Source organism: Squalius cephalus, assembly GCF_949319135.1.
Source record: "Squalius cephalus genome assembly, chromosome: 6".
NCBI lineage: Eukaryota > Metazoa > Chordata > Actinopteri > Cypriniformes > Leuciscidae > Squalius > Squalius cephalus.
The window spans coordinates 44,675,804-44,703,715 of NC_137127.1; the positions used below are offsets into that span (position 1 = coordinate 44,675,804).

A 27,912-nucleotide genomic window follows, 5' to 3' on the forward strand; every position below is an offset into this window, starting at 1 on the left:
TTTGCTTCAGACTATGATTCCATGCAGCTGGAGGCGATCAAGTATGTTTGATATATTTTGAGCTGATTTTTTATTTGTCATACAACCACCATTGAGGCACGTTTATGTGTGAGTTTGTTGTGTTCGAAACTTCTTGAAAGTCTGTTAGTGTGTGATCCTCAATCATTCAGTGCAGGGCCGTACCCACCGTTGAGGTCCGGACCTCGGCCATTTTTCTGAGTGTATATAATGAAAGTTGTGAAATAATTGCCTAATATTAACTCTAATTTGGTGCTGCAATGATTCGCCCCTCGCCACGATAACTGACCCTCTCATCTGAGCTCAACACTGCTCGTCAATGTCAAAATGTTTGAGACCAATCAAAGCAAGCGGGATTTATGTTCACAGAAGCGCAAAAAATTAACGATCATACAGTGCGAGATAAGATGCAAGTCGCTAAACTAAACAGTTTTAAATGACCGAATAAATAGAAATAATCAGTTTGATCAAAGACAGTGGAAACTATAAGCTCAATTTAACAACACAAGCACCCTATTAAACATATTGCCATTATTATTGTATAAATGAAGAGTTCAGATGCAAAAGCCTCTAAGTGCCATTTGTAATTTTCTTCTAGAATGAACATTTTTATCAAGCTCGTATATTTAAGTTCAATAATTTGACTTAAATGGCAATGCAAATTACCTATCAATTGTCATTTAAGTGAAATTACTGAACTTAAATAAACAAGATTTATAAAAATGATCATTCTAGAAGAAAATTTCAGATGGCACTTAGAGGCTTTTGCATCTGAACTCTTCAAATATATTTGTATAATGTTACCTCGAATGTGTTTGAATATTTCCCTAGTTTCAGCACTGGGACTTTTCACTGTTTGTATCACTCCGCTTGTTTGTGTTTGCGCAACTTGCATCATTAAGCCAGTAGGTGGCGACAACAGATTAGTCCAAAAACATTGATTAATTTAGGAAAGAAAAAGTAGCTGAAACTGATCTTTGATGCTCTTACTAATTGCTCATATGCCTCTGGACACAGAAGGATTGCATTGGCGTTTGTTTGAAATGTAACATCTATGCAAAATAATCCTTGAATAATTCCCGTTTCGAATATGTGATTGTGTATTGTCAATAAGCATAAACATTCTGCATTTCCATTTTGTAGTGTGGATGTGACATTTAAACTGGTTCTCATGTTTAAGAATCTGTTATCTGATAAAATACCTCATGCTACTGGCCACTGACATGCTTTTAAAGCTACTGTTGTCCATTTTTTGGCCTTCAAACCACCTTAAAATGCACATGTCGAGATCAGGAAAATAACAATTTTCTCCATTTTTGGGACTTTGGTATTTATAAGACCCTGCGTTCAGCCCTGATTCAGATGTCCAGTTTTTCTCTGTAACCATTTACATAGTTGGCAAGTGTACGATGACTGTTCATGTTAAAAGAGTCCCCAAAAAGTATTTGTACACTTAAAAAGGCAAAAGCATATTTGCATTAAGTAACAAATTATCAAAACAAGTGTTTTTCTTTTTAAGGAAATTATTATTATTTACAATAAGGTTTGATTTGTTCCCATTAGATAATGCATTAGGAATCATGAACTAAAAATGAATGAAAACTATGCTTTTATTATCATCAGATCAAGCCTGGCTGTTAAATCCATGTTTACGCCTGTCATGCTTGTTAAAGCCGCTGAGTTGAGCATCACTGGAAAGCATTATGTAATGATTCCTCTTTGTCCCTGAGCTCTTGGGAGTTCTGATTGGCTGAGTACCTCTGCACAAATCAATTCATTTATTAAAACGGACCTTAATTATTGATGTTTCTGACATGCAGAGACACAGGACACGCGGTGCACGTACCTGTCCTCGCGGATGGAGGGAGTCAGGAATCGGCTGGAGTCGTCGTCATGGCTACTCTGCTGGCTGCTCTGCTGGCTGCTGGGAAAGAGTCATGTTGAGAAGTGTCAATCATCCTGCCGTGACAACATGAAACGTCTAATTTTGCGTTTGAAAGAAGTCTCGTATGTTTACCAAGGCTGCATTTATTTGACAAATAATAATAAATACAATGCAATACAAATTGAGAAATATTATTACAATTTAAAATAATTGTTTTCCTGTTTAATATATTTTAAAATGTAATAGGTTTCTGTGTTAATAAAGATGAATTTTCAGCATTTTTACTCCAGTCTTCAGTGTCCCATGATCATTCAGTAAAAAAACTAAAAAAAAACAACTAATATGCTGATTTGAAACATTTCTTATTATCAGTGTTGCTGCTTAATATTTTTGTGGAAACCATGATTCAAATTTTTTTTTTAGGATTCTTTGATGAATAGAAAGTTTAAAAGAACAGCATTTAGCATATGACATTATAAATGTCTTGACTGTCACTTTTGATCAAGTCAATGTGTCCTTGCTGAATAATAATACAAAATCGTACTGACCCCAAACTTGAAATACTTTACAACAGCAAAAAAAAAAAAAAAAAAAAAATTCATGGCTAAACTTTCAAATAAAATTATAATAATTTGGAATATGTGCTATGAAATGACTTTAAAATGTAAGTTGACTGTTGTTTTATTGAGTAATGATCAGTTGCATCGAGCATGTGGCATTTTCTGTTTGAATAATGTATGGTATGATTTCACCACAAGAGGGCGCAGTCAGTCTCACTCAGACTCCATGTACAGCACAACATCTAAATGAACAGTTTCATGTGGAGTTTAACAAGTGTTGACTCACAGCCTTTATTATGCTTGGTCAAGGCTTCTGAAACTACTTAAACACTACAGTAAGGGGCATTTCATTTCAATTTCAAGCTATTTAGATTAAATATGTCCAGTCAATATTTGTAATAAATATTCATCCTCATTATCGGTGCTTTACTCATTCGCTAGAAAACACATCAGCTCACCTGTTCTTCAGACATTATTTGCCAATACATTCTTATTGTTCCCTCTCCTCTGATTTGAAATAAAACAGACCACTTTACATTACCCATTTGGATTAAATGTAATTAAACCAGTATCAGTTCACATGGTTTTTCCATATCAATTCCAGCGCGAGTCCTTTGAAAGTGCATGCAAAGTGGATTTGCAAAACAGCGTCCTCTTAATATGTCGACAACACGAAACGAATACTTCTAGTCACAGCAACAACTACAGTGTTTTAGGGTCAAAGTAGATATTGTTCACGGACAGCCAATGAAGACCATAGGCTGGCATTATGCAAATTTGTTACAAACCTATATATGTTCAAGCTGGAAGTAAGACTGGAATAGGAATTACTGTCGACTCGTTTCAGTTAGTTCAGAATCAGTCTTTCCTTTAGGAGACACTAACTTTAATTTTTGAAACTTTGCAGACCTTTTACATTCACAAACATATTAAGTGAAAAAAAAAAAACCTTTAATTTTAACTTTGATACATTTACTACTAAAGAAAAACTTGCATGTATAATATGTGTATATTGTGGTGGAATATCCAGTATAAATCACACACACAAAAAAATCCCATTCGGCAAGCTGGATCTCCTCATTCCATCAGCTCCGGGGATTTATCGCTGTGCGATACGCTCAGGTGCGTGCAGGTATTTGCCTGTGGTGACTACGGGCTACGCACACCGACAGGAAAGCTCATATCTGCAATTCAAACTATGCAGGAAAATCTCTCATTTATGGTCAGTTGTTCTGTCAGCTCCTCTTGTTTGCTTAACACACTTTTGCAGATTTAGCCGGAGTGTGAGTTTATGCACACATGCCTGAGGGTCCAGACTTTCCTCTGAATGAGCCCTCACGTATAACTGCTAAGTAGAGTGGATTGAAGCTCGACATGGCCTAGAACACTCCTGAATCATTCATGACAGCTGCCTGTCGGACTCTTTGTGTGTGTTTTAACTGATGCTGAAACAAAACCCCAGCGCTTTCAGACTGACGTCAGACTAGGAACACGCTCGTTTAATGCCGGCCCGAGAGCCAAATGAAGTAGTCTGATGATGAATATGTCATTTTTTATACATATAAACTTGCAAAAAAATGATAAATCCTGCACACTTGAAGAGGCACTATGTCAATGAAAAGCTCCCGGGTCCAAAATGTTTGCGATTGGATTGGATTTTCAGAAACACACTATATTTGGCATTCGTAGTATAAACGCCAATCGGTCCATTTGTGTCCTGGGAAAGATCAAAGCTTCGCCTATACTCGCCTGTCAATCATCCACAGCTCAAAAACATGAGTTTTAAGCTTTGCCGGAGCTTTAATAGAAAATATATACATTTTGGAGAAGAGCATATAAAAAAAAAGAGCACATAACCCAAACTCACGTAATGATGATGAATGCATGTTACTGCAACTGGAAGTGAAATAGCCAAGACAGTGAATTTTTCTGTGATAATACAACAATGTGATTTCCTGTTAAATGGAAGCCATCTCTCCATCACAGCTTCCCGTCAGCATTGCTGAATCAGTTACAGCAAACCTGCAGCAAACACACACTGAAGCCTTTTCCTTTAGAGACTTGCCAAAGCGAGTCTGCAATCACATAAAAATATGTACAAACACACTCGCCTAATCACATGACCAACCGTAAGGTTTTAGATTCATCAAAAAAAATCTTTAATTCATTTATAGATATAAAGGAGTTATATAAATATATAGAATTACTACATATTATGTAGTCAATAATGCTTTTGTTCAGCAAGGATGCATTACATTGATCAAAAGTGACAGTAAAGATATTTATAATGTAATAGAAGATTTCTATGTCAAATTAATGCTGTCCTTTTAAACTTTCATTCATTAAAGAATTGGTTTCAATATTGATAAGAAATATTTCTTGAGTAGCTTGTCATCATATTAGAATAATTTCTGAAGAATCATGTGACACTGAAGACTGGAGAAATTATGCTCATATCAAATTATGATTATTATAAAATCAAAGGAATAAATTACATTTTAAAATATTTTACAAAAGAAGACCTTTTGTTCTTTACTATATTTTGAGCAAATAAATGCAGTCTTGGCGAGCACATGATTTCTTTCAAAAATATACAAAAATCAAGTAAGTTCAAACTCCAACATCCAGATCATCTAATCAAATGACCGGTAAAAGAGTAGACCAAGCAGTTTAGGGCTTTCCCCATTGACTTTATGCTTGCATTATGAGAACAATTTTACACCTACTGTGCTCCTCTACAGCTGAGAAAAAAAAATAACTCTTAAATCTGAAATATTAACAACATGGACAGAGTCTCTCAGCTGGAAAGTGCACACTTACAAGTTCCCCATGTCTTAAAATAGCAGCAGAAGCTCTTATCAGAGCAAGGCAGACTGGGAAAGCTCTGGATACATCTCAGCAGAAGGAGAAAACCCCACGAGAAGAGACATCGCAGCGGCAAACACAAGCCCAGATAAGAGACCTTCCAGAACCCAGACTCTCAGAGAGAATATCTACACTGAATGAGGAGAGCAAGTGAGATACGAGAAGGAAAACCTTTCACTACTGCTCTGATATTGGCTGTGAAATAAATTGAGCAATGAGCATGGATTCTCTCGAGACCGCAAATAATAAATATATTGCAGAATCTCAATTTAAAAGGCTATATTTTGCAAAATGGATCTAAACTATCAAATACTAAACATCAAGCCTCAGTCACTAACAAAGAAAATCTCATGACACTTCAAAAACCCAAAATTCAGCTTTCGTTCCCACCTTTCTGCTGGATGGATTGAATAATTGCGATCGTGTTTGGGATCAGGGCAGCTTCTGAGTTTCTTCACTGCTGACACTTCACAGGAAAGTGTCAGAATACACGGCTAACTGTTTAACTATTAATCTGCCTTCTGTGTTCAACATTAAGCTACATAACAAATTCACCACGTTCTGTTTTGAAAAGCGAAGGAATCTTGACACATGAGACTTCTGATTTAGACATTTTGGGACCGTTTGGGAATTGCTTTATTCTGCTGCTGATTTATTCTCTATGCAAGTGTCAAAAATGTAGATTTTCCAATATGTATTGATAATGAAATATCTGAAACGGTTCCAAACTTCCAATACTCATTTCCCGCAGTATCGATACACCGATATATAGTGTTGGTGTTACAGGGCCTGAATTCAGCATGATTTTACCCATTCCCGTTTCGCGCTAACACCCAAAGTGAGCACAAATAAAGCCGCCTCTCAAACACCCTGCGAGTCTCGAGTTCTTTTTTTGCGGCTAATTAATGGTTAAAAAAGACAAAAAATGATATCAAAATGGCAAGAATTCACATAAACAGTCGGTTATGTCTTAAAAAGGGCATAATAGGTCCCCTTTAATTGCTATGGCTAAACATCCAGAGAGAATTTACAGATGCTTTCAGCATGGCGAAGCAGACTGTACAAATATATGCTGTATGCAGACCTGTAGCTTCACCCGTGAAACCTGGAGAGGGAAATGACGCATGCATGTACAAAAATGAAAATGCTGTGTTCAAATGCATGAGAGCAGATTTAATAAACACATGAAAATTAAACACTAATGCTGATCAAAAGAATTATGAATAATAGCATATTTGCGAACAACAACAGCAGCCCACCATACGGACAGAGGAACAACTGACATCAACAGAACAGACCTGTTATTTGAACTGTTATTTATATAACACTGTTGGAAGAGTGTGATTTTCTCAGATCATGTCAGAGGCAATGATCAATGATGAAGTGCGATTGCATTTTCATTATCTTTGTGCATTTGACAGGCACTTTATTCTGAAGAGGCCCATTTGAGCACGTCATGCATTTCCCGGGACCTACAGGAACACTCAATTCAACAAATATACTCAACCCATCAAATCAGTCTTAAAACCAACCTCCTATATTATTAATCTCTTTAATTTTTCTTGATTGATAATTGAGAGTAGATATTACAAATGAGCATGCATTATATAACTGTAGCCTACAGCTGTGCATCTGCCATTCAGTCCCTTTCAAATCACATGTTTATGTACCATCTCTTAAAATGGAAACTACTTCAAAACTAAAGACTGAATCATCAAATCATCTAAAGGATGTATTAACAATGGGTGCTGAAAAGTGCTGAATGTTTCAGTCATCTATCTACTGTATACTGTATCCTTTATACAGTAAATACAGTTTTGCCATATATGCAAAACTAGCTGGCAGGATGCTGGGAAAAAAAAAACCATTTATTTTATTTTAATTTTTTTTAGAAATGCTTGTTTAGGTCTGTTTCACAAGAAATAAGAACATTAATTGCATTTTTAAATTAAATAAAACAGTTTTACTGAACAAAAAACATTAAATTGGTATAAGAATAATGGTTTTATTGATGTAGTTTGCTTCTGGCTTTACAGTCTAAAGGTCAGTAAGTACAATGCTGAGTCTTGTGTTTCCAGTTCGTTTCCACAATATTAACACGATCTGATCTGACATCATCTGGTTAATATGAAACTGTGAGGGTTTGTCTAGAGGTCTTGACTTGAACTTTGTACAAATCTGCTATAATGAACAAAGACAACATAACAAATGTACACAACCAATAAACTAAATAAAACAACAAATCATTATTGGCTGCCGAGTGGGTGACACTAAAATATACTAAATGAATATAGTCAGGGGTGCACAGAACTGGTCAAAATAAACGATGCCACCAGAAAACATTGAGTGAAGCACTATTGAGTGCCAGCATTTTTGGGGACAGGGACACGTTTACTTACTGGAGTAGGACTTTTCTCCATCTCTGGTAAGACCACAATCATGGCGATAAGTGTGTTCATTATTATAAGGAGTGCAACGGATCGCAGTTGATCTGTACAGACCAGGCCCATGGTTCGGCACGCACGTGATTCGTGGATTAACTGCTCCGTTTAACCATCATCGAGTGAATGTTTATCATTTGGACGTGTTTTGTCTTGCCAATTTACACATTCAAACTATTTTAAACGTGGAAGAAGATGCAAACATCGGGACTGTTATCTGTGCGCACAGCCACACACACACAGAGAAAGAGCGAGAGAGAGAGAGGTGTGTTTCAGATAGCGCTCGAACACCGAACTGATTCCTCTTTTGCGTTTACTTGCACTTGAACAGACACATATGCATAAAGTTGTGTCAAAATACTCAAAAGTAATGACAAGTATTCTCTCGGTTATGTCATAAGTGAACAGTTGAGAAAGAAACCGGATGTGTGTCAGTATATCAGAGCCCGTCTACGGAGAGCCTTGGCACTTCCTATTAAGTCCTATTGTACCGAATTGTGGTTGTAGTTCCACCAGAGTTCCACTGGGGGCGATCGCCCTTGAGTGCAAAATGAATGGGAGTCTATGGGGCTAGACGGCTAAATTTGTCACTTTCACCCGATTGCCGTTGACAAATCTCAGATTTGATTGTAGGTTTTGCAAGTTCAACATGGGTTATAGGTCGAAAGTTGAATGAACGAGTACTTATGTCCTTTTGATTTCTTACAGGTTGAGTTGTTGTTGCCCATAACACGCTAGCATTTTGCTAATGAACGCTGATTGGTCAGTGAAGGACTGATTACGACCAGAGATACCGCTTGATGGCATCGTGGCATCTGAAGCGGGACCAGAAACAAACTAAACAAAAACTCTTCTAGCACGTGTGTTTACCTGTGTCAGCTGTGTTGTCGATGCCTCGAGAGAAAAGAAAGTGCAGAGCGCGAAAGCACCAAAGCGACTGAAGGATTGCCGTAAAGCAGTATCTCTGGTCGTACGATGTGTATGACGTCATTGACACTTTAAAAGACTTTTTAAAGCAAATAAGTGACTCTAAAAAAATCGAACACCCAGCAATGTGTAATTTCTTTGCATCTCCTTTCGAATAAAATATTCAAATTACTAGACAAAAAATTATATCCTGAGAAAAGTGGATTTTGATGGGTATAGCGCCATAGACCTCCATTCATTCTGCACTCGCCTGTGAGCGCCCCCATATGGACAGAGACGTGTTACTGCAGCCAGTCCAGAAACCGGAAGTAACCAGAGAGTGCCAATTCTCTTCCTATTAGATTATATTCAGTCCGTGCATTCGGTCTTAAAGTGACAGCAGCCTAATATTCCTGCTAATATTCGCAGTTCATAGAGTTCGTCTCCTTACAGAACCTTAAGCAGCTGAATTCACACAGCAAGTCTTCCCGAAAATGGTGGGTTCGGGCCTTTTTCGGCACACAAACCTCTGACTCTGAATCATCATCTGACTGTGACACTGTAGACTCTGGTACTGGCACACTAGTCACAGGTCGGAAGAATGAGTCAATAGTTCGCTTGCTCATTGCTCAGACGCACATAGCAGGTTGTGATATTTGTCTCCGTCTCCTTCCCACAGACGTTTATGCGTGCTCGGTTATCTCTAGGACCCTCCCCCTCCACACATTAGCCACTTACAGTGGTCCGTTGACGCGCCGCTTCCACGTTTAAACGTGTTAAAAAATAAAAAGGGGGCAAATTTATCCATGTTCGACTCGATGTAAAATTCAGTCGCACACTCTCAAATTTTGGTCGCAAAATGCCATTTGGTCTCAGTCTGGAGCCCTGCTAATTCTATATTAAATGTGCCAAGTTACACCGTACCTACACTGCACGCATGACACACCAAAATGAAATTGCTCCTATTATAATCAACGAAGCTGTCTGCACTGAAATCAGCCATCTGCAACACACCTCGTCTCCTCTCTACACCACACCTTCTCTGGCTCTCTTCTGTCACATTTTCTCCTACACTCAAGAAAACCTGGTTTGAATGAAATCATATTAGCTTTAAAGGGACATCTCCTTCACACAGGCAACACAGACTTTGTAATCCAATTTATTTTCCTCTCAATGTTTTAAATGAGCCACAAAATTAAATTCGAACCACTAAATTACATTATGGGCTCTTCTCAAAAGAAACATTTATTTGTTTCCATTTAGCAGCCCTATTTAGTTCAAAGAAACCAGCACTGAGTGGGGAGATCCCGGGATAGACGAGCATTGCTCAAGGATATACTTTCTGCCAAGGACTGAACCTACAATATTTAACTCTGGCTGGAACCTGATGCAAAATTAGGCAAATCAACTGTGGCAAACAAAAATGTTTTTTAATATCACAGCCGAATGAGTTTTTGTGGCTTTTCAACCTCCTACTGCAAATTACTGTCAAATAGCAAGCAAGGCAGTGACTCTGCCAAGTCCTCCGTGTCTCTTTTCCCAGCTGATGAGTTACATATCTCTGTCAGTGAACCCTATCCAAGACTGTTAAAGATTGCTTCCCTGTACCTAGTACTCAATCCTGCCTCCTCCTCCTCCAAATTAGACTTTCTCATTTGGGCAGGAATCATGGTTTATTAACTCATTTTTTTAGTAAGCAGCCATGCAATAAGAGGTATAATCTATTGTGAGTTGGTCATTATCATCAATAAACCACAATAAGGTGATCTTGAACTGCCACTGGCCAAGATTTTTATTGCATTCAGCAAGTTAAACTTTCAATTCTCTGTGCAGCAACTTAACAAGATTCAAGCCTAAACCATAAAACCACAAAGCTGCATGCTACAAACAGATTTATAATAAACACTAAAAGAAGAACGTCCACAAAATCTGAAATAAATGAATATAAAGTAAAATCATTTGTATACATTTTTAAAATCCAGTCATCATTACTACTGCATGTGCAATTAATATCCACCATATAGAGCTAAGCCAATTCCTACAGAGTGAACTACACATGATAATGGTTTCTGGTTTAAACCAGTTTTGTTCAGTTTGTTATAAAGTATATAATAATACCCCTCATAGAAAAAATACAATAATTTTGTTTAAATAGTATTTTCTCTTGATTTCAGATCAAAAAAAAAAAAAAGATGACGCATATTTTAATAAGACTTAACAATAAACACGAAGATCTTTCAAAGAGAATATTAATCAAAATGTTTTTAGTTTTATCGTAATTGAAAATTCTGTCATTAATTACTCACCCTTATATCGATCCAAACCCGTAAGACTTTTGTTCATCTTCGGAACACAAATTAAGATATTGTTGATGAAATCTGAGAGCTTTCTGTCCCTCCATATAGACTGCAACGTTATTACCACTTCCAAGGCCCAGAAAGTTTGTAAAGATATTGTTATAATAGTCCATGTGACTACAGTGATTCAGCCTTAATGTTATGAAGTGACGAGAATATTTATTGAGTGCAAAACAACCCCCAAAATATATATTTTCAACAATCTCTTCCATGTCAGTCTCCTAGGCGGATCACGTAGTAAACAGGTTCTACGTCAGAACGCAGGCTCATCATTGGCCGACGCGGTTCACGTGAGCGCACATATGTGATGCTGATGCAGGAGCTAGCCAATGATGAATAAGCATTCTGACGTAGAACCTGGAAGCGCTGCACTGGGTTTACTACGTATTTAGCGAACGAAGGTCTTAAGGTGATGATACACAGGGCAACTTTTTGAGCAATGTTGCCGTCAACGGGCAACCAGACGAGACAGGGCCCACGACCAATAAAAATTATCCAGATAGAAATGTATTGCCCATTTTCAATGGGAAAGTGCCCAAGTAACAATCTCTTGGCAATGTGATAGCACAGCAACAAAAAGTTGCCCTGTGTATCATCACCTTTACAGGTTTGGAACGACATGATGGTGAGCAATTAATGACAGAATTTTCATTTCTGAGTGAACTAACCCTTTAAGTTAAAAAATATTTCTTGTGTTTTTAAAAAATATATTGATTATGTATGGTGGCATTTATAATAAATAATCATTTTACTTTGTATGATAGTTTTTGTTTTTGCAAAAAGAACCAAACCATGAATATAATTTGAGAAACACTAACAGTATCTGGGCGAACAAGAGTAACTCCTACTATAAATCACCAATTGAGAGGTTTATGTTTATATCTCACAGTCACGTCTGAAACACCAACCTGCTCTCACTGCCTTGCTCCTTCTTCTCTCGCACCTTGAGCCACTTGCGCAGCAGGAAGCGTTTGCGCCGAGGCGAGGCGCTCGGGGTGGAGCTGTTGGACCAGGCCGCGTCCTCGTCGCTGGACGGTGTGATTTCGATGGAGGGCAGCTGAAGGTACTCTTTGGAAGCCGAGCGTGATCCTGGCTGCCACAGTAGCCCGTTCTCAAGCCGTTCCCGCTCACTGGGCAGCTTTTTCATCCGTCTCATCTTAAACCGTCGGCGCCGTAGGGTGGGGGTGGACGAGCTGGACCAGACGAGGCTGTCATGACCTCCTCCGCCTCCGCCCTCCTCCTCTCCAGGGCCGGGATCGTCCTGGGGGACGTGCACCTGGAGGGATGGTGGTCGAAGGGTATCCGTCATGCTCCAAACTCACCACCCCTGCCGCTGTGATCACCGCTAAGAAGCTAAATAGAGATGTAGCCCGATCCCAGGGAAGGCGAGAGGCTATCTGCCAAACCGACCAAGTTAAAGATTTAAGAGGAAGCGGAGGTGTTAAGTTGATCCTGAGCGTCTGTAAAGAGCCGGAGCACAAAATGTACTTTGGTCAAAAGTCAAACATCCAGTCCTGTGCTGAATTTCCTTACAGAATCCTTTCTTGATGATTGCTTGAGAATCCGGGCTCTTTCCTTCTTGTTTTAGCTACACTTTGAACTGATAAAGGGCACCTGATGGTGTTTGGGTGGACGAACTGGTGGAGGTGGGTAAAACTGCTGGGAGTGTTTGAGGCCTACAGCTGGTGGATTGGACGTATTAGATGACAAAGGAAGGCTCTGTTCTCCTCCCAGCAAATGAAACATGCATAAGGGGTGGCTATCGGTGTAACAGTACTCCAGGACTCCCCGCAGGTCCGAGACGGTCTCACACACACAAACACAAGCATAAAAACTCAGACTCAATTGCCTTTAACAGTTGTGTAAAAAGACTCTCTCCTGAGTTGTACACGCCGGTTGTCCAACAACAAGCCTGAAGACGGTTGGGAATGTCTGGAGCAGGAATTGTGGGTTGGTCACGTTCCTGAGGTTGCTGTTCCCACAATGCCCTGCATCTCAATCTTCCGACACATACAGCGGCCACAGCCTAAAGATTAGAGTAAGGTGATAGGATGCCAGGTAACTAGGACGCCGGTGACTAAGTGTTTGACACAAAGATATTGTTAAAAATACATACAAAGACACAAACAGTCACATGGATAAGATGCATCACCAAACACAGAGATAAATCAGCAAATCAAAAATGAAGCACAATAATTGTGAGCGCGCACATGCATACATACTCAGTACTCATAATTACTACTGAAAGCAGTACAGTTTGAATTCATTCTGTCTACTAGTTTCAATATTGTCTTGCAAAGCATGATAGGTTGGTTGAAAGAACTGTTCATTCAGGTTTGGAATGACTTGAGGGTGAGTAATTGATGACAGAATTTTCATTGTGATTTGAAAAAGTACTTTTTGGAATAACCTCAAACTGAAAAATAAAATTCAAGTAACCAGATTTGAAGCACAGCACTGTGGTTTCATTATAAATCACACTACTATAATACTGGGGGGGGGGGGGGGTAGTGTTCAGTTGAACGAGAATAGAGACGAAAGTGATAAAGGACCAGATAGTGCAAACAAAAGCATGACTAGAGTAAACAGCCCAATGAGAGACGTTTAAAGAGCCCGCAGGCCAAACACCCTGACCGCTGACCCAGTACTGAGAAACACAAATACAATCCAGTTGACATCCAATATTTAAACAATCACTTCCACTGAGCAGCTCAGGCCTCCGGCACACAAATCACAACCAACATCAGCATCAGATTATTTGAAAATGAAGCAACTAAACCAATATGCAAATTGCAAATCAGAGGAGAAAATGTATAATGTTTAGCGAAGCCATTCCACATTTCTCTGCGGAACAGCAGGACGCCGCTGTCAGGTTGCGAGCGAACCGTTGACAGATTGTGACAGGATTGGGTTTCTTCGAGATGAGAGGCTGTGTCATTGTGTCAAGACAGACACTCAAGGCTATCGCTGCTACATAACCTCACTTCTCTTCCTCTCTCTCATTAACAGAATCACATGTGAAATTATTATTCTTACAATATGTGTGAACTAGGTGCGGGGGTGCTACCGGGAAAAAGTATACTGGAAAATATTAAAAAATAAATCACATATTATTAGCAACTATAACAGTATCTCAATGATACTAAAATAACAGTGATTCGCATTCTTAATGAGCATTACAGAACATTCAACTGGGCAGAATAAATTTACCCCTTCCTTTTGCCTAAAAAAGATGCAAATATGTTTGCTACAAGCAAAATGAATACGGGTGCTGGTAAGTGAACAAAATAGACATGCAAATGCAATCAGAAAATATGTTTGTGACAGTTGTCTCAAAATAATTCAGATCAATTACATCACAGACTTGAAGAACATGTGTGGAACACTTTTTTTAAAACTTATAAATCTATAAAACCTACAAAACAAAATCCATAATTAAGGAAGTGCCTGGGTTAAATACAAGCTGAAGTGCACAAAATTACTGTTTATTTTTGATCAAATAAATGCAGCCTTGGTGAGCATTAAAGCATAAAAATCGGTCAGACCCTAAACTTTTTGAACGGTATTCTATATACACAAGCAGACTAATGACCGACCAATCAGAATCAAGTATTGCAGAGAACTGTACAGTTTAGTCCATTTATAGAGTTTATACCATGTAGAACCGTATAAACCTGTGTAATTATCCAGATTTAAATGTAAAATGCATATTAAACAAATAGTTTAGCCCACTAGTATGGAGGTTTAAAAAGTAACAGTTGAAGGACTTGTAAAGAGACCTACTGAAATTCTTTTAATTGAAACATCATATAAATAAATAATTTACTGTGAAAGAGGAGAAGATCCTCCTGCTGGGATCTGAGATGTATCAAGACAAGAGTGCGGTTCATATGAAGACACCAACTCACATTACAGTCATCCTTCATCAAAATCTAATAACTTGGAACAACTTTATATAACCAAGGTCATGTGAATGAGGAAAAATAATATTAATTCCCCATTAATAAAATAGATAACCTGATGGATGAAGTTCTGCCCTACATTATATTAAGTATTCAGGAGCAAATGTTTTGTTTTTTTAAATCAGAAATATTGCATTACATTAAATTAAATGCTTTGCAAATATGTTTTTTTTGTGGTGTAACAGTCCAACACATATTGCAGTTTCTGCCGCTACTTGCTATATTGTGATATACTTGACCTCTGTGATGTATTTTTCTCTGGCAGAAGAATTGATCTCATCAAGCCTTTGAATGTTGTACACAGAACAGCTGACAGTTCATTCTTCATTTTCATTATATCATGTACTAGATGATTCGAGTGTATTCAGAAGCATTTAAGCTCTATTAATGCATTGGTCTAGATCGTGAAGGATTGGTCCGAGCACAGACGAGCTGTGTTTCATAAGCAGCGCGCGTGTCTCTGTGGAGACTCACAGCAGGAGTTTCCCTCTGATTGCTAAGGTCATGTGATGAAAGGCTGGGAGAGAAACCACATTCTGCTTGATGTACTGTAACCCCTAATCTAGATCCCAACACATCCACACGAGCGCTTGCGGATCCACCAGACCGAGTTACTGCAGAGGGCAACTGCTGTATAATGTCGAAAGCTAATCATCTTTACTAATTTGACAGGCTATAATTAGAAAGTGTTTGATGTAAGATGAGAGATAAAGTATAAAGACACAAGGGACATGTGCCAGAACCTGGAAGAGGCGAATATGAACCATGCAGAAAGTGTAAAACTAAAAGAAAATGATTCAAGTAAAATCCAGATCAACCACTCGAGGATAAACTGTAAGCAGATGAGATACTGAAGAAACTGATAAAAGACATGAAATACTTAATACATAATCAATACCTCACTCTTTGAGCCTTGGATTATCTGTTATATATCTGGAAATTACATTTTTTATTACAATTACATATATCTGGGAAATCTCACAAAATATGTCAAGATCATGTACAGGTGTTTAAATGCAGTATGTCCTTAGAAAGAAAAAACTATTTAGCATTGTATAATTATATTCATAACTCTTAATCACAATCTCATTACTGTAATGTAAAAAACGGTACTGTAATTATAATGCAAAAAATTATTTAATATAGCATAATATTGCAATATGATAGAATTTCTAAATGATAATATTGTAAGTGTAATGCAAAAAATGGACTGTCATAACTGTAATGCAAAAATGATTAATATAATATAATATAATATAATATAATATAATATAATATAATATAATATAATATAATATAATATACCAAAGATTGCCTGTTAGATTTACTAAAGGTAAATTATGTTTAACCACTATGGAGAAATCAGAGCAAGTGTGAAGTGTCAGAAAGACATGCTGAGGTCAGGCTGTTCTCATCCTGATGATCACCTTGATCTCACAACTCAGAAAACGTTGTAGCATCACATTTTCAAATATCTTTATGAATAAACCACAGATTTGAGGTTTAAACAACTACATTCTCATCTGAAAAACTCTAAAAACTACATTCCGTGAAACAACAACAGTAGCATTTTGAAAATTATCATGTGTTTTTTCCTCCTCCATCTGCTGGGAGAAATGCTGTAGAGTCTAACACGTGCAGAGACAAACGGAGTGATCCTGTTCACGGTATGTCGTATTACCGTAAATAAAGCTCTCGCGGTACTTTGATGTAACACACCAATCGGTCTGCACAGCGCTGCTTCAAGTCGAACACATCTTAAATCTGCAGTGGTCAAAGTTGTAGCTCTCAGAAAAATCACAAGTTGTAATTAAGTTCTACAAGCGCGTGAAGGCTTTTTATAGTTCAGAATCGTTATGGTAATTACAACATGGCATGAACGCACCTTGATACAAATGGTGAACAGTCCCAGTGCTGATACTGGTGGAATATCACATGTATATATGTATGTATGCCCAAAGACTGCCCAAAAGGTTGGATGCATTGGCCAGTATATATAAAAATATATATACAGACCCTTTCCATAAATTAGAATATCATGGAAAAGTTTATTTATTTCCATAATTCCATTCAAAACGTTAAACTTCCATAGATTATAGATTCAGGGCCCACAACTTAAACGATTTCAAGTATTTAGTTGGTTATTTGTACATAATTTGGGCTTCCAGCTCATAAAACCCACGAAAACAGGATTTCAAAAAATTAGAATATTACATGAAATCACACAGTAATTACACAGTGATACCATGGTCATTGAACCAGGTTTTGGTTCCTTTGGCAGTGTGGGCAGGTGCAAATCCTGCTGGAAAATGAAGGAAGCATGAAGTGCTCTGGAAATGTCCTGGTAGACGGCTGCGTTGACTCTGGATTTAATAAAGCACAGTGGACCAAAGTCCTCTTTTCTGATGAGAGCAAATTTTGCATCTCATTTGGAAACCAAGGTCCCAGAGTCTGGAGGAAGAATGGAGAGGCACACAATCCAAGATGCTTGAAGTCCAGTGTGAAGTTTCCACAGTCTGTGTTGGTTTGGGGAGCCATGTCATCGGCTGGTGTTGGTCCACTGTGCTGTCCACTCAACGCAGCCGTCTACCAGGACATTTCCAGAGCACTTCATGCTTTCTTCAGATGCTGACTTCATTTTCCAGCAGGATTTGCACCTGCCCACACTGCCAAAAGAACCAAAACCTGGTTCAATGACCATGGTATCACTGTGTAATTACTGTGTGATTTCATGTAATATTCTAATTTTTTGAAATCCTGTTTTCGTGGGTTTTATGAGCTGGAAGCCCAAATTATGTACTAATAAACGACTAGATACTTGAAATCGTTTAAGTTGTGGGCCCTGAATCTATAATCTATGGAAGTTTAACGTTTTGAATGGAATTATGGAAATAAATAAACTTTTCCATGATATTCTAATTTTTTGGAAAGGGTCTGTATAACATTACAACATTTCAATAAAGTACATAACAAAAAAGGGTGTTTAAACTCAAGCTTCTGTTCATGTTCCCTTGTCACATTTATATCGCTTGTTTCTCACAAGTCACATAGCCTATATCTTTTCCATAATGTCTACAGGAAATAGGTTACCAGATACAAAGGTTCATTCCTCCACGCTAGTTTTATTCCTGTTTTTATGTAATGTTATGTAACTTGCCATGCGTAGAAATTTCAACAAGTTGGCCTGGAAAACATCCCAGCAGGACAGTCGCTGGGACGAACTGCAAAGACAACACAAGCCAGCGTTTCACTCGCTCCTCTTTCAGATCAGCATCGTGTGTGAGGTGTGAGCTTCCCACTGCCAGCGGATGTGCAGAACACACACCCTCTCTGCCCACCATACACACCAACCTCCAAAACTGAATCATCAGCAATCAAGATTCGAAATAAAAGATTCATTTGGCAACATGTTCCATGTAAAGTATTTAAATCCAGAATTCTGTACAGTTTATCATGAGTGGAAACTATTGTAATCATATTTTCCATTAATGTCTGTACAGTAATCCAGTGCATAAACACCCATGTGGTCTGTGCAGTTTCTAATGTCACATGTTCACTGTCACTTATAATCCAAGCCAGGCCACACTCTGTCTTAATGGATAGCACACCTCTTACCAACATACATTTTCCACTCTTTACGGCGGTGCTGCGTGACCTTTGACCTTTGGCATGATAGTGAAGAGATCCTGTCAGCTAGAGAGATTGATTTCATCCTCTTACTCTCTTCAAAACAATAACCCAATGGCATATTTATACACTGTATTGGTGCCTTCAAGTCCACCCGGGAAGATAAGAAGCTGATATATATTAAAGTATCATGCGTTTGATTCTAAATCCTTTCATTTCACTCATCTTTAAATACAGCTTCTGCTGGGTTTTGATTGACACACAAATCACTCCACAGAAATCACCTGTGGTTCCAACTGTAGAAAGACTGTATTAGAGATTAAACAGACTGAATTCAGAACGATCCTGCATTCCTTGAAAATGTCATCCTTTTATACCATTACATCTGAATCCAACAACACTGAATGAGGATCATCTAGTGTCTAGCTGCATAACACAGACAAATCCAACAAGTGAAATCTTTATATTGGAAGGAACACCTGTTCACACACAAACACATGCTTGCTGACATTCACACACAGCTTTGCTCTTTAACTTTGAGTGAAACACACAGAGAGACTACCGTGAGCCAGTTGACAGCTGGGAAGAGCTAGTGTTACAAAAGCAACAATAGTCTGAGTGTGTGAGTGAGAGAAGAAGGCCAATATGAGATTGAGACATTCTGATACACAGTCTCTGCTGTATTCCAAAATCAAAATCAAATTTCTTCATCCACAACATGGATAATGAAATTCTCAGCATAGAGCGGAGATGAGGGCACAAACACACACACAGGGAGAGAGAGAGAGAGAGAGAGAGAGAGAGAGAGAGAGAGAGAGAGAGAGAGAGAGAGAGAGAGAGAGAGAGAAGAGAGAAGAGAGAAGGCTTCATTTCAGATATTTCTAACAGAAATATGAGCAAAAAGTAGGCTCTACCGACTCCTTATACCTTCCGGTCTTAATCCAGAATGCACTAATGTAAAAGTCTGGGTGCTGAAATAAAGTCCACGCCATGAAAAAGCTTCGAGAACAACACTGACAATCAGCCTGTGCTGAACAACACTGCTTCAAAACAAATCAGACTGCACAAAACTACAGTTAATCCACTTTAGGCCTAGTGAAAAAGAAGTGTGCTTAATTGCATTGAAGGTGCACTTGTAGTGTACTTAAAATCTTAAAGGGATGGTTCGTAGTAAAATCAACCTAGGGTCCTTTGCACCATGACCTTGAGCCAAACACCCCCCCCCCCCCCCCCCCCCAAGAAGCTTTTTTTCCCTTGGTCGATCATTATTAAAGTTAGAGCTTATTTAGGGATATCAGCCGAATGGCTTAGTGCAGGCGCAAATGGATCCAAGGCTGTATCTCGTAAATTACTCCACTAATAATGCCCAGAATGGTACCAAACTTCTACAGTAGTAATAGGTTCTGTACTCATAAAACGAGGCATTGGAAAGTATATAAGTACATCAGGAGTTTATTTAAATATCTCTAAATAAGCTCTAACTTATACATATAAACTGTCCTTGCAGATAATATAATATTAATTAAATAAATGGCCACTGAAATGTACTCAAAGAGAATAAACTTTTTTTTTTTGATTATGCAAACATTCCATTTAATTATGAAGACATTTTGGGATCATTATTTTTTTTTATTTCTCTGCACAAGCAGTAACACACACACACACACACACACACACACACACACACACACATATATATATATATATATATATATATATATATATATATATATACACATATATACATATATACATATACATACACACACACATATATATATATATATATATATATATATATATATATATATATATATATATATATATATATATATGTATATATAATATATATATATATAATGCCCTGCTCCACACAGGGACTCTACAGTCTGCAGCCAGAATCTGGCCCCATCTAACTTTTGTTATCACTGTTACCATCTGTTTAATTCACTCCCGTGTAAACCATTGGTAACTGAAACTTTCACAGACCACAACATCTTATATGAATTTCCACATATCATCACAGTAACCCGTTGCATCTAACATCCATAGACTGTAAAAAATAGCTAACATCTTAGTTGTGTGTTTTAAATCTCGCGTACTCAAGTCAAGTGTGTGGACTAAGAGCTAGTGTATTCCTCCTAATAAGCATCATGAAAAATGACAACAAAAAAATCTGTCTGCAAACCCGCAACATTGTGAAGAAAATAAACTGCATCTAACTCACCCTCACCAGCCGCGATGTCCAGCGCGCGCACTTTCCACAAATTATGATTGACATCTCGCGTGGTAAAAGAAGTCGCAACATATTAAAACTCACTAAAAGTCCGTTTCTTCATGTCAAACCGACCTAGGCAGCAACCTAGGCAAAATTAAACTCTGCGGCTTCTATCTGCGCCCGTTTTAAAGCTTTTAGTGAAGTCCGCAACTTTATACACAACACCGCGCATTCATTTCATCAATGACTCCCGTTAGACCGTCACGGCGGCGGAGGAGGGGAGTCGGGCGGGCGAGCAATCACTGCTTCTCGGAGGAGGAGTTCAGTCGAGCCGGTCCTCTGGAAGTGGAGCAGACCACCACACACTGACCTATCAGTACCGAGCGCGTGCTGAGCACAACACCGCTGACGCTGCGCTCCGTTAACCCTACCGATACCGAGAGAGACCAACCTCATGTCTTATCATAGTCATGTCGAAAAGATCGTATTTACGATCTGAACGCACATGAACGACACCACAAAGTCGTAAATATGGGAAGCTCGGAATTTTCTTTAAGCCCCATGTTTGCGGGGGCGCATGTCAGTCAGAAACGTGGCGGAATAGACAATATTTGTAGTAAAATTTCCAGGCTTTTTTATTTACAACAAAATAGGCAAATAGCATTGTAATATTACAATTTACATTCTACCAGAAACTACGGAAGCCCTGAACCGCAACGTAAAAAAAAAAAAAAAAAATCTGAAAAAAAAAAAATGCTATCATTTCGAGATTAAAGTCGAAATGTTTTGAGATTAAAGTCGAAATGTTTCGAGATTAAAGTCGAAACATTACGAGAATAAAGTCTTAATTTTTTTTAGGAAAGACCTGCGCTCGTGAAGTCGAACTGTTTCTGACATGGATCTAAACATAGCTTTTTACTTTTATCTGGGCTTTCAACAAAAGGACATTCTACAGGTGCTAATCTACCAACATGGCATTACCATTTGTCTTAGGACGTTACAAAATATACTGCGCCGGAATAAACTTTACAGGCGAAAACACTTTTCAGACTGGATGGAGGTAGCCAGCTTTATATCTGAGGAAATAACGGAATCCGGCCAAATGATTGGATACAGAATGATGCACTTAAAATGTATCAAGAACGGTGAAGAGGTAATCAGTGCGGTTACTGTTAAGTGTTCTCGACCCAGATAGTGTTGCCTATTATAGACGAGCACGAAAACACGTCAAAAACACTGCCACATAAAGTTTCGACCAGATTGTGAACCTACTCCGGCGGAGTCTGTGCTCGTCTATAGGCAACGCCATGGTAATGCATGTTGGTAGATTGGCACCTCGAATTTTCTTTTTGTTGAAAGCCCAGATAAAAGTAAAAAGCTACTATTTTGTGTAGATCCATGTCCGAGGCAGTTCGACTTCACAAGTGCATTTCTTTACACAGACACACACACACACACACACACAATTCAGAATTGGAAACACGCCCTATGCACCAGTGGACGCGCACCGTTATGAATGCACACACACGCAACTTCTACAGAAGACTGTATTCTCTAAAAACGTTTCGACTTTAATCTCGAAACGTTTCGACTTTAATCTCGAAATACTAGAATTTTTTTTTGACGGATTTTTTTTTTAACGTACTAGAAATGTTTTTTTTTTTTTTTTGACGGATTTTTTTTTTTTTTTTTTTAAGGTAGCCTACTAGAAATTTTTTTTTTTTGACGGATTTTTTTTTTTTTTTTTTTTTTTTTTTTAACGTTGCGGTTCAGGGCTTCCGTAAGAAACGTACATTTCCACTTGTAAAAAATCTTGGGGGAAAACATATATTTTTCTTAAATCTGAACGTTGAGACATATGGAGGACAAGTTAAACTATAAGAAAAACATATCATGCCATCTCAGCATGTTTTTATGATTAAATAAAATACATTTTTATACGCATTTCACCCCTAAAATGTCAGGCCCTGTCACAGACAAATTTGTATATGTTAGAATGGTTTCCTAATGAATTTCTTTGATACAAATAACATTTTCTTATTGATCACATGTCCCTGATTGTTTCTAACATGGTTTTATAATTCCTTTAAGAAATATAAGTAACTTTTCGGTCAACTGTAGTACCTACACAGAATCACAGAATACCAACCAGGCACTCATATAGTTGTAAAATAACTACCTTTACATAGGAGATTTTTTTAAAAACATAGTAGTGGATATATACCCCCACCTTCATCTACACAGTTAAAAAGATTAATTAATTAATATTTCCTCAAATAGTACATAATTTCCTGTGTGAAAGGACTGACGGTACTGTGACAGGACTGACTTTATGGATTTTGATGATGCAGAAAAAGTTATGTTTTGTGTTCTTTATTTAAGTTTTGATTGTCATTTCTTTTTTAAATTATTATTATAATTTAAATGTTAATGTAATATTAGACTATGGTAAAATTCAGCCAAGGACATACATAATATTGCCAAAAGTATTGGGACAGCCCTCCAAATAACTGAATTCAGGTGTTCAAATCACTTATATGGCCACATGTTGTATAAAAATCAAGCACCTGGAACTTCATTTTACTATTGCATGCGTTAAATACATAATATATGCAATAAATGTAATAAAAAAGAACAATAACATTAATTTGTAAGGCCGTGTCACACAGGAATGTGACAGGGCCTGACGGTTGGCCATTTTAAACTGCCATTACTCAGCCTGCTAGCATGCTAGCATAAAAACTGTTAACATGCAAGCAAGGAATTTCAGTAACCTTTTTAGACATGTTTTGGATTTGAAACATTATCATTATTTTCTGGAATGTTTTACTGTGACAGGGCCTGACCCTTTAGCTCGTCTTCCTAAAAAAACATACAAAAACAAGCTTAAAATCATACAATTCAATGACAGAATTCAGCCTTGATCAATGTAAGCTTCACCTGGGTCAAATGATGTCACTTCCTCTGAGTGATACCCTTAAAGGCGTATTTCACACATTTTATGTAGAGTTTTATGTAAACGTGACAGGACTGACCAAAACATGGGGACAGTTGTAAAATAGAATTTATTTGTAGAATTTATATATAATTTCATGTTTTTGATCAGTTGATGTGAATGATAACAGCTTAAACTTGTTATTGATGGAGTTTTTTTTCTAAATAACAGTTTGTAGCATAACAAAACTATGAAAGCTGTAGCTCCAATTTGGCTGAGGACAAGGACATGGACAGGTTTTGTAATTTTCAAAAGTGTTTTTAATAAAGAAAAAAATATCTGAGAACCTAATGAATGACATATTCCTTTACAGAACAACTCACAGAAATCAACTATGAGCCAGTTTTAGAAATTTTAGGATGAAATACTTTTTTATTCACTGTAACAATTCAAGGACAGATAATGTACGTTTCTGGTAGAATGAATAGCCTGTAATAAAGTTTAGAGTGACTTCATAAATTAATTAAAAAACAAAGCAAAACACACACACACCTGATGCACATTCTTAGTTCATTTTCTGGAAGTAGAGTTTAAAAACCTTGCTGTATTTTTGTGTAGTTAATTAAGAGACGCACACTGCTATCTTGCTCCAAAGAAAGTGAAATCACATACTCTCTTGAGTAGGTACTTATTTTAAATAGGTAATTACTTCGAATCAGGACCGCTAAAAAAATATGTTCTATGAATGTAATTTGGATGTATGGCTTCTACATCGCCATGTTGACCTTATCATGTGACCTACCAGCATCAGTTACAACGCTTTCTGTCATTCACAAATCTGCTCCTGTGGCTTCATGGGATAGTAAAGTGTTCATCATACACACACTTCAGAATCTCACTGAAAAAAAAAGTAAGTCATCTGGGTACTTTTTGCTTACTCTTTTATGAGTATTGTGAATTCGGACATACTTCTTTTGTCACATACTGTTTTTCGCTTACTATATAGTAGGGAAGAATGCAATTTCAGAAGCAGCGTAACTTGAACGCACCTGACGTCGTAAACATGACTTCCCAACTCGTAAATGTGAACTTCTCATGAGGACTTGAACGCACTATAACATTAAAGTGTCAGCTTGATGCTTTATGAGTTTAACCAACTTTATGAGAGCTGAAAATAAACCAGACCAAAAGTCAAAGTAAAGATGTTATATGATCTTTGAGGTTGTGGATTTGGTTTTGTTCCTATTTTTTTTTCAAAAATGTTTTATTGCTTGAATTAAATGATTGCCCCATGCAGAAACCACAAAATATTTACTTATTTATTTATCTGTTTGTCTGAACCAGTTTGTAACATTTTAGAAATGTTTATGAACTGAAAACAGGCAGCAGAACAGCCATGTTGTTTACTACAAGAACTTTCTGATCTAAGTCTCCTACCCATCCTGTAACAACAAATGCCTTATATAAGGCATAATTAGGCTACTACTAACGATGCCCGAAGTACAGAATGACCATGACCTGATACATGGCAGGAGAGAAGAAGAAGAAGTGGATGAGACAGCTTCATTAAGACATACCCAGTATTACAATTTTAGCTAACTGTAGCAAATATATATATATATATATATATATATATATATATATATATATATAATTTTAAGTATACCTACCAAATACCCCAAATGCACATTTGATCATTTTTGTGCATTTGACACATTCCAGTTGGCTCTTGAAAAGTAAGCTGTCTTTAATTGTTGCCTGCTTTAATTAAAGCTTGATTTAATTGTTGTAACTTCATAAACCTGACACCATTTGAAAAAAAATAATTATGTGGTGAATTCTAGTCATGAATTTATGCAAATAATCAGCTATATGTTGGGTCTTTTGTTTCATACTGTAGCTTAGCAATCACTGTACTTAATCACTGTAATTATCTACACATTTTTCACAAAAAAAAAAAAATCTGCTGCTTAGCAACAGGCATATAATAAGTGTTTTGCCAGTACACTTGCTTTTATAGGTTGTTTTTATGAAAAAGGCAAAAAAGACCAAGATTTAATTTATTATTTGTTATTGTACATTAATGATAATGCCATATTGATTTATGTCCTAATTAGAATGAAAAAATATACTCATTATGCAAGGAATATACAGAGAAGAGTGATAAAATGTAAGATTTTGTGGAAATTATGGACATGTCCTTATAGAAAGTTTAAAAATGCACTTTTTTGGTTACCCAAACATTAATTTTAACTTCATAAATAACGTGTTAAGGACATACATTAATGCATTCACACATAGTAAAGTGTAGGAGATATATATATAGGGTAGGGTAACTAAAGGCACCGGGGTGGCGGTGCCACCGGCTTGGGCCCGTCATCGCTGCTCGCAGCTATATTATATAACTTATAACTTGTATAACGTATAACTTACAACGTATAACTTGTTGGTCCAGCACATCCCACAGGATTGGATTGAGATCTGGGGGAATTTGGAGGCCAGGGCTTAAACTCTTCATTATGTTCCTCAAACGATTCCTGAACAATCTGTGCAGTGCGGCAGGGTGTATTATCCTGCTGAAAGAGGTCACTGCACTCAGGGAACACCATTGTCATGAAGGGGTGGACCTGGTCTACAGCAATGTTTAGGTAAGTGGCACGTGTCAAATACATGAACGTGTCACATGAACGGCCGGATTCAGGGTTTCCCAGCAGAACATTATCAACTCCCTACACCGGCTTGTCGTCCCAGGTGCATCACTTCTCCGGGTAAACAGCGCACACGGCCGTCCACTTTATGCAAAAGAAAATGAGACTGTGTGTGTTGTGACACATTCCTCCCATAACCATCATTAAAAAAAATGTTATGACTTGTGCCAGTAGACCTTCAGTTGGCTCAGACCAGACGGGATAGCCTTCGTTTCCCTTGTGCATCGATGAGCTTTGGGAGCCCCACACACTGTCGCTGGTTTGTTGTTTGTCCCTCCTCAGACACTGTTGGTAAATCCTCACCACTGCTGACCGGGAGCAACACACAAGCCTTGCTGTTTCAGAGATACTCTGACCCAGTCGCCTTGCCATAACAATCTGGGCTTTGTCAAAGTCGCTCAGATCCTTATTCCTGCATTCAACACGTTTATTATGAGAACTGATTGTTTGCTCACCATCTAATCAACCCAGACATTAATATGTGGCCTTGTTATGAGATGATCAATGATATTCGCTTCACCTGTGACTGGCCATAATGTTTTTGCTCGTCAGTGTATATTTACAATTCATTATTCCTACTATTTACTATTAATTAAGATTATTTGTATGCTCTTATATTCCTTGCTGTAGGTAAAAATAAAAATGATTTTATTTCAGCTTATTTCAGCTGCATGAAATAAACATTAGCAAATGCAACATTAATGTTAACCTTAAAAATAACAGAGTCTGACTGTACTGCACTATACGAGTGTCCTTAACACACTGTTCATCATTGATCTTCAGCCGCCTCCTCGTCTCCTCGTACCGATGTATTGATCACATTGACTGGTGTTGCAAAGGCTTTCTATTTAAAGCTTTCACAGTCACCACAGCCAGTGACAGCCGCCGAACCCATGACAAATGGGATTCAACTGAAGTTAAAACTTGTAATTGTTTAAAAAGGAACATGAATCTTTTTTAATCAGATATATTTAACCGGTAACAGCCAATTAAAGTGGACTGATGCAAAGAGAAAAGATACATTTATATGAGCACAAAGATTTAAAGATTAGGCATTACATTCTGAAGAAAAGCCATATCTGGGACAATACACACAAATTAAACTTGAAGATCAGTCTTGTTGACATCTCTTGAAATGCCAGCAGAACCTTTAAAGGTTCAATATAAAACCTTTCTTCTAAGATTGCATAATAATCTTAGAATGCCGCTACCGTTCATATTCTTTCTTATTTGACTTCAATCAAAATATCAAGATGATAATGAATTCTGTTCATTTCTCATTTTAACACTTATTTGCATAATTTCCTTGGTTCCTTCTAAATTTATTGATATACCGTATCTGTGAATATTAAGCAAGCATCTGTTCCTCTTGCCAAAAAGCTATTTTGCTAAGAGAAATAGATAAAACCATAATAACAGCCTAATCACAC

At 37.5% G+C, this 27,912-nt stretch overlaps 1 protein-coding gene across 7 annotated transcripts in view; it reads right to left on the reverse strand.

The window, feature by feature from the left end:
• Positions 1-27,912, reverse strand: part of gramd1bb (GRAM domain containing 1Bb) — a 150,350-nt gene that overhangs the window by 88,385 nt on the left and 34,053 nt on the right. For all 7 annotated transcript variants that reach the window (XM_079874363.1, XM_079874367.1, XM_079874361.1 and 4 more), the window contains exons 2-3: positions 11,941-13,058; positions 1,865-1,942 (exon numbers count right to left, since the gene is read on the reverse strand). In XM_079874363.1, coding sequence (XP_079730489.1) covers positions 1,865-1,942; positions 11,941-12,341 — 479 coding nt within the window. In that variant the 5' untranslated portion in view covers positions 12,342-13,058. The remainder of the gene's footprint in view (positions 1-1,864; positions 1,943-11,940; positions 13,059-27,912) is intronic.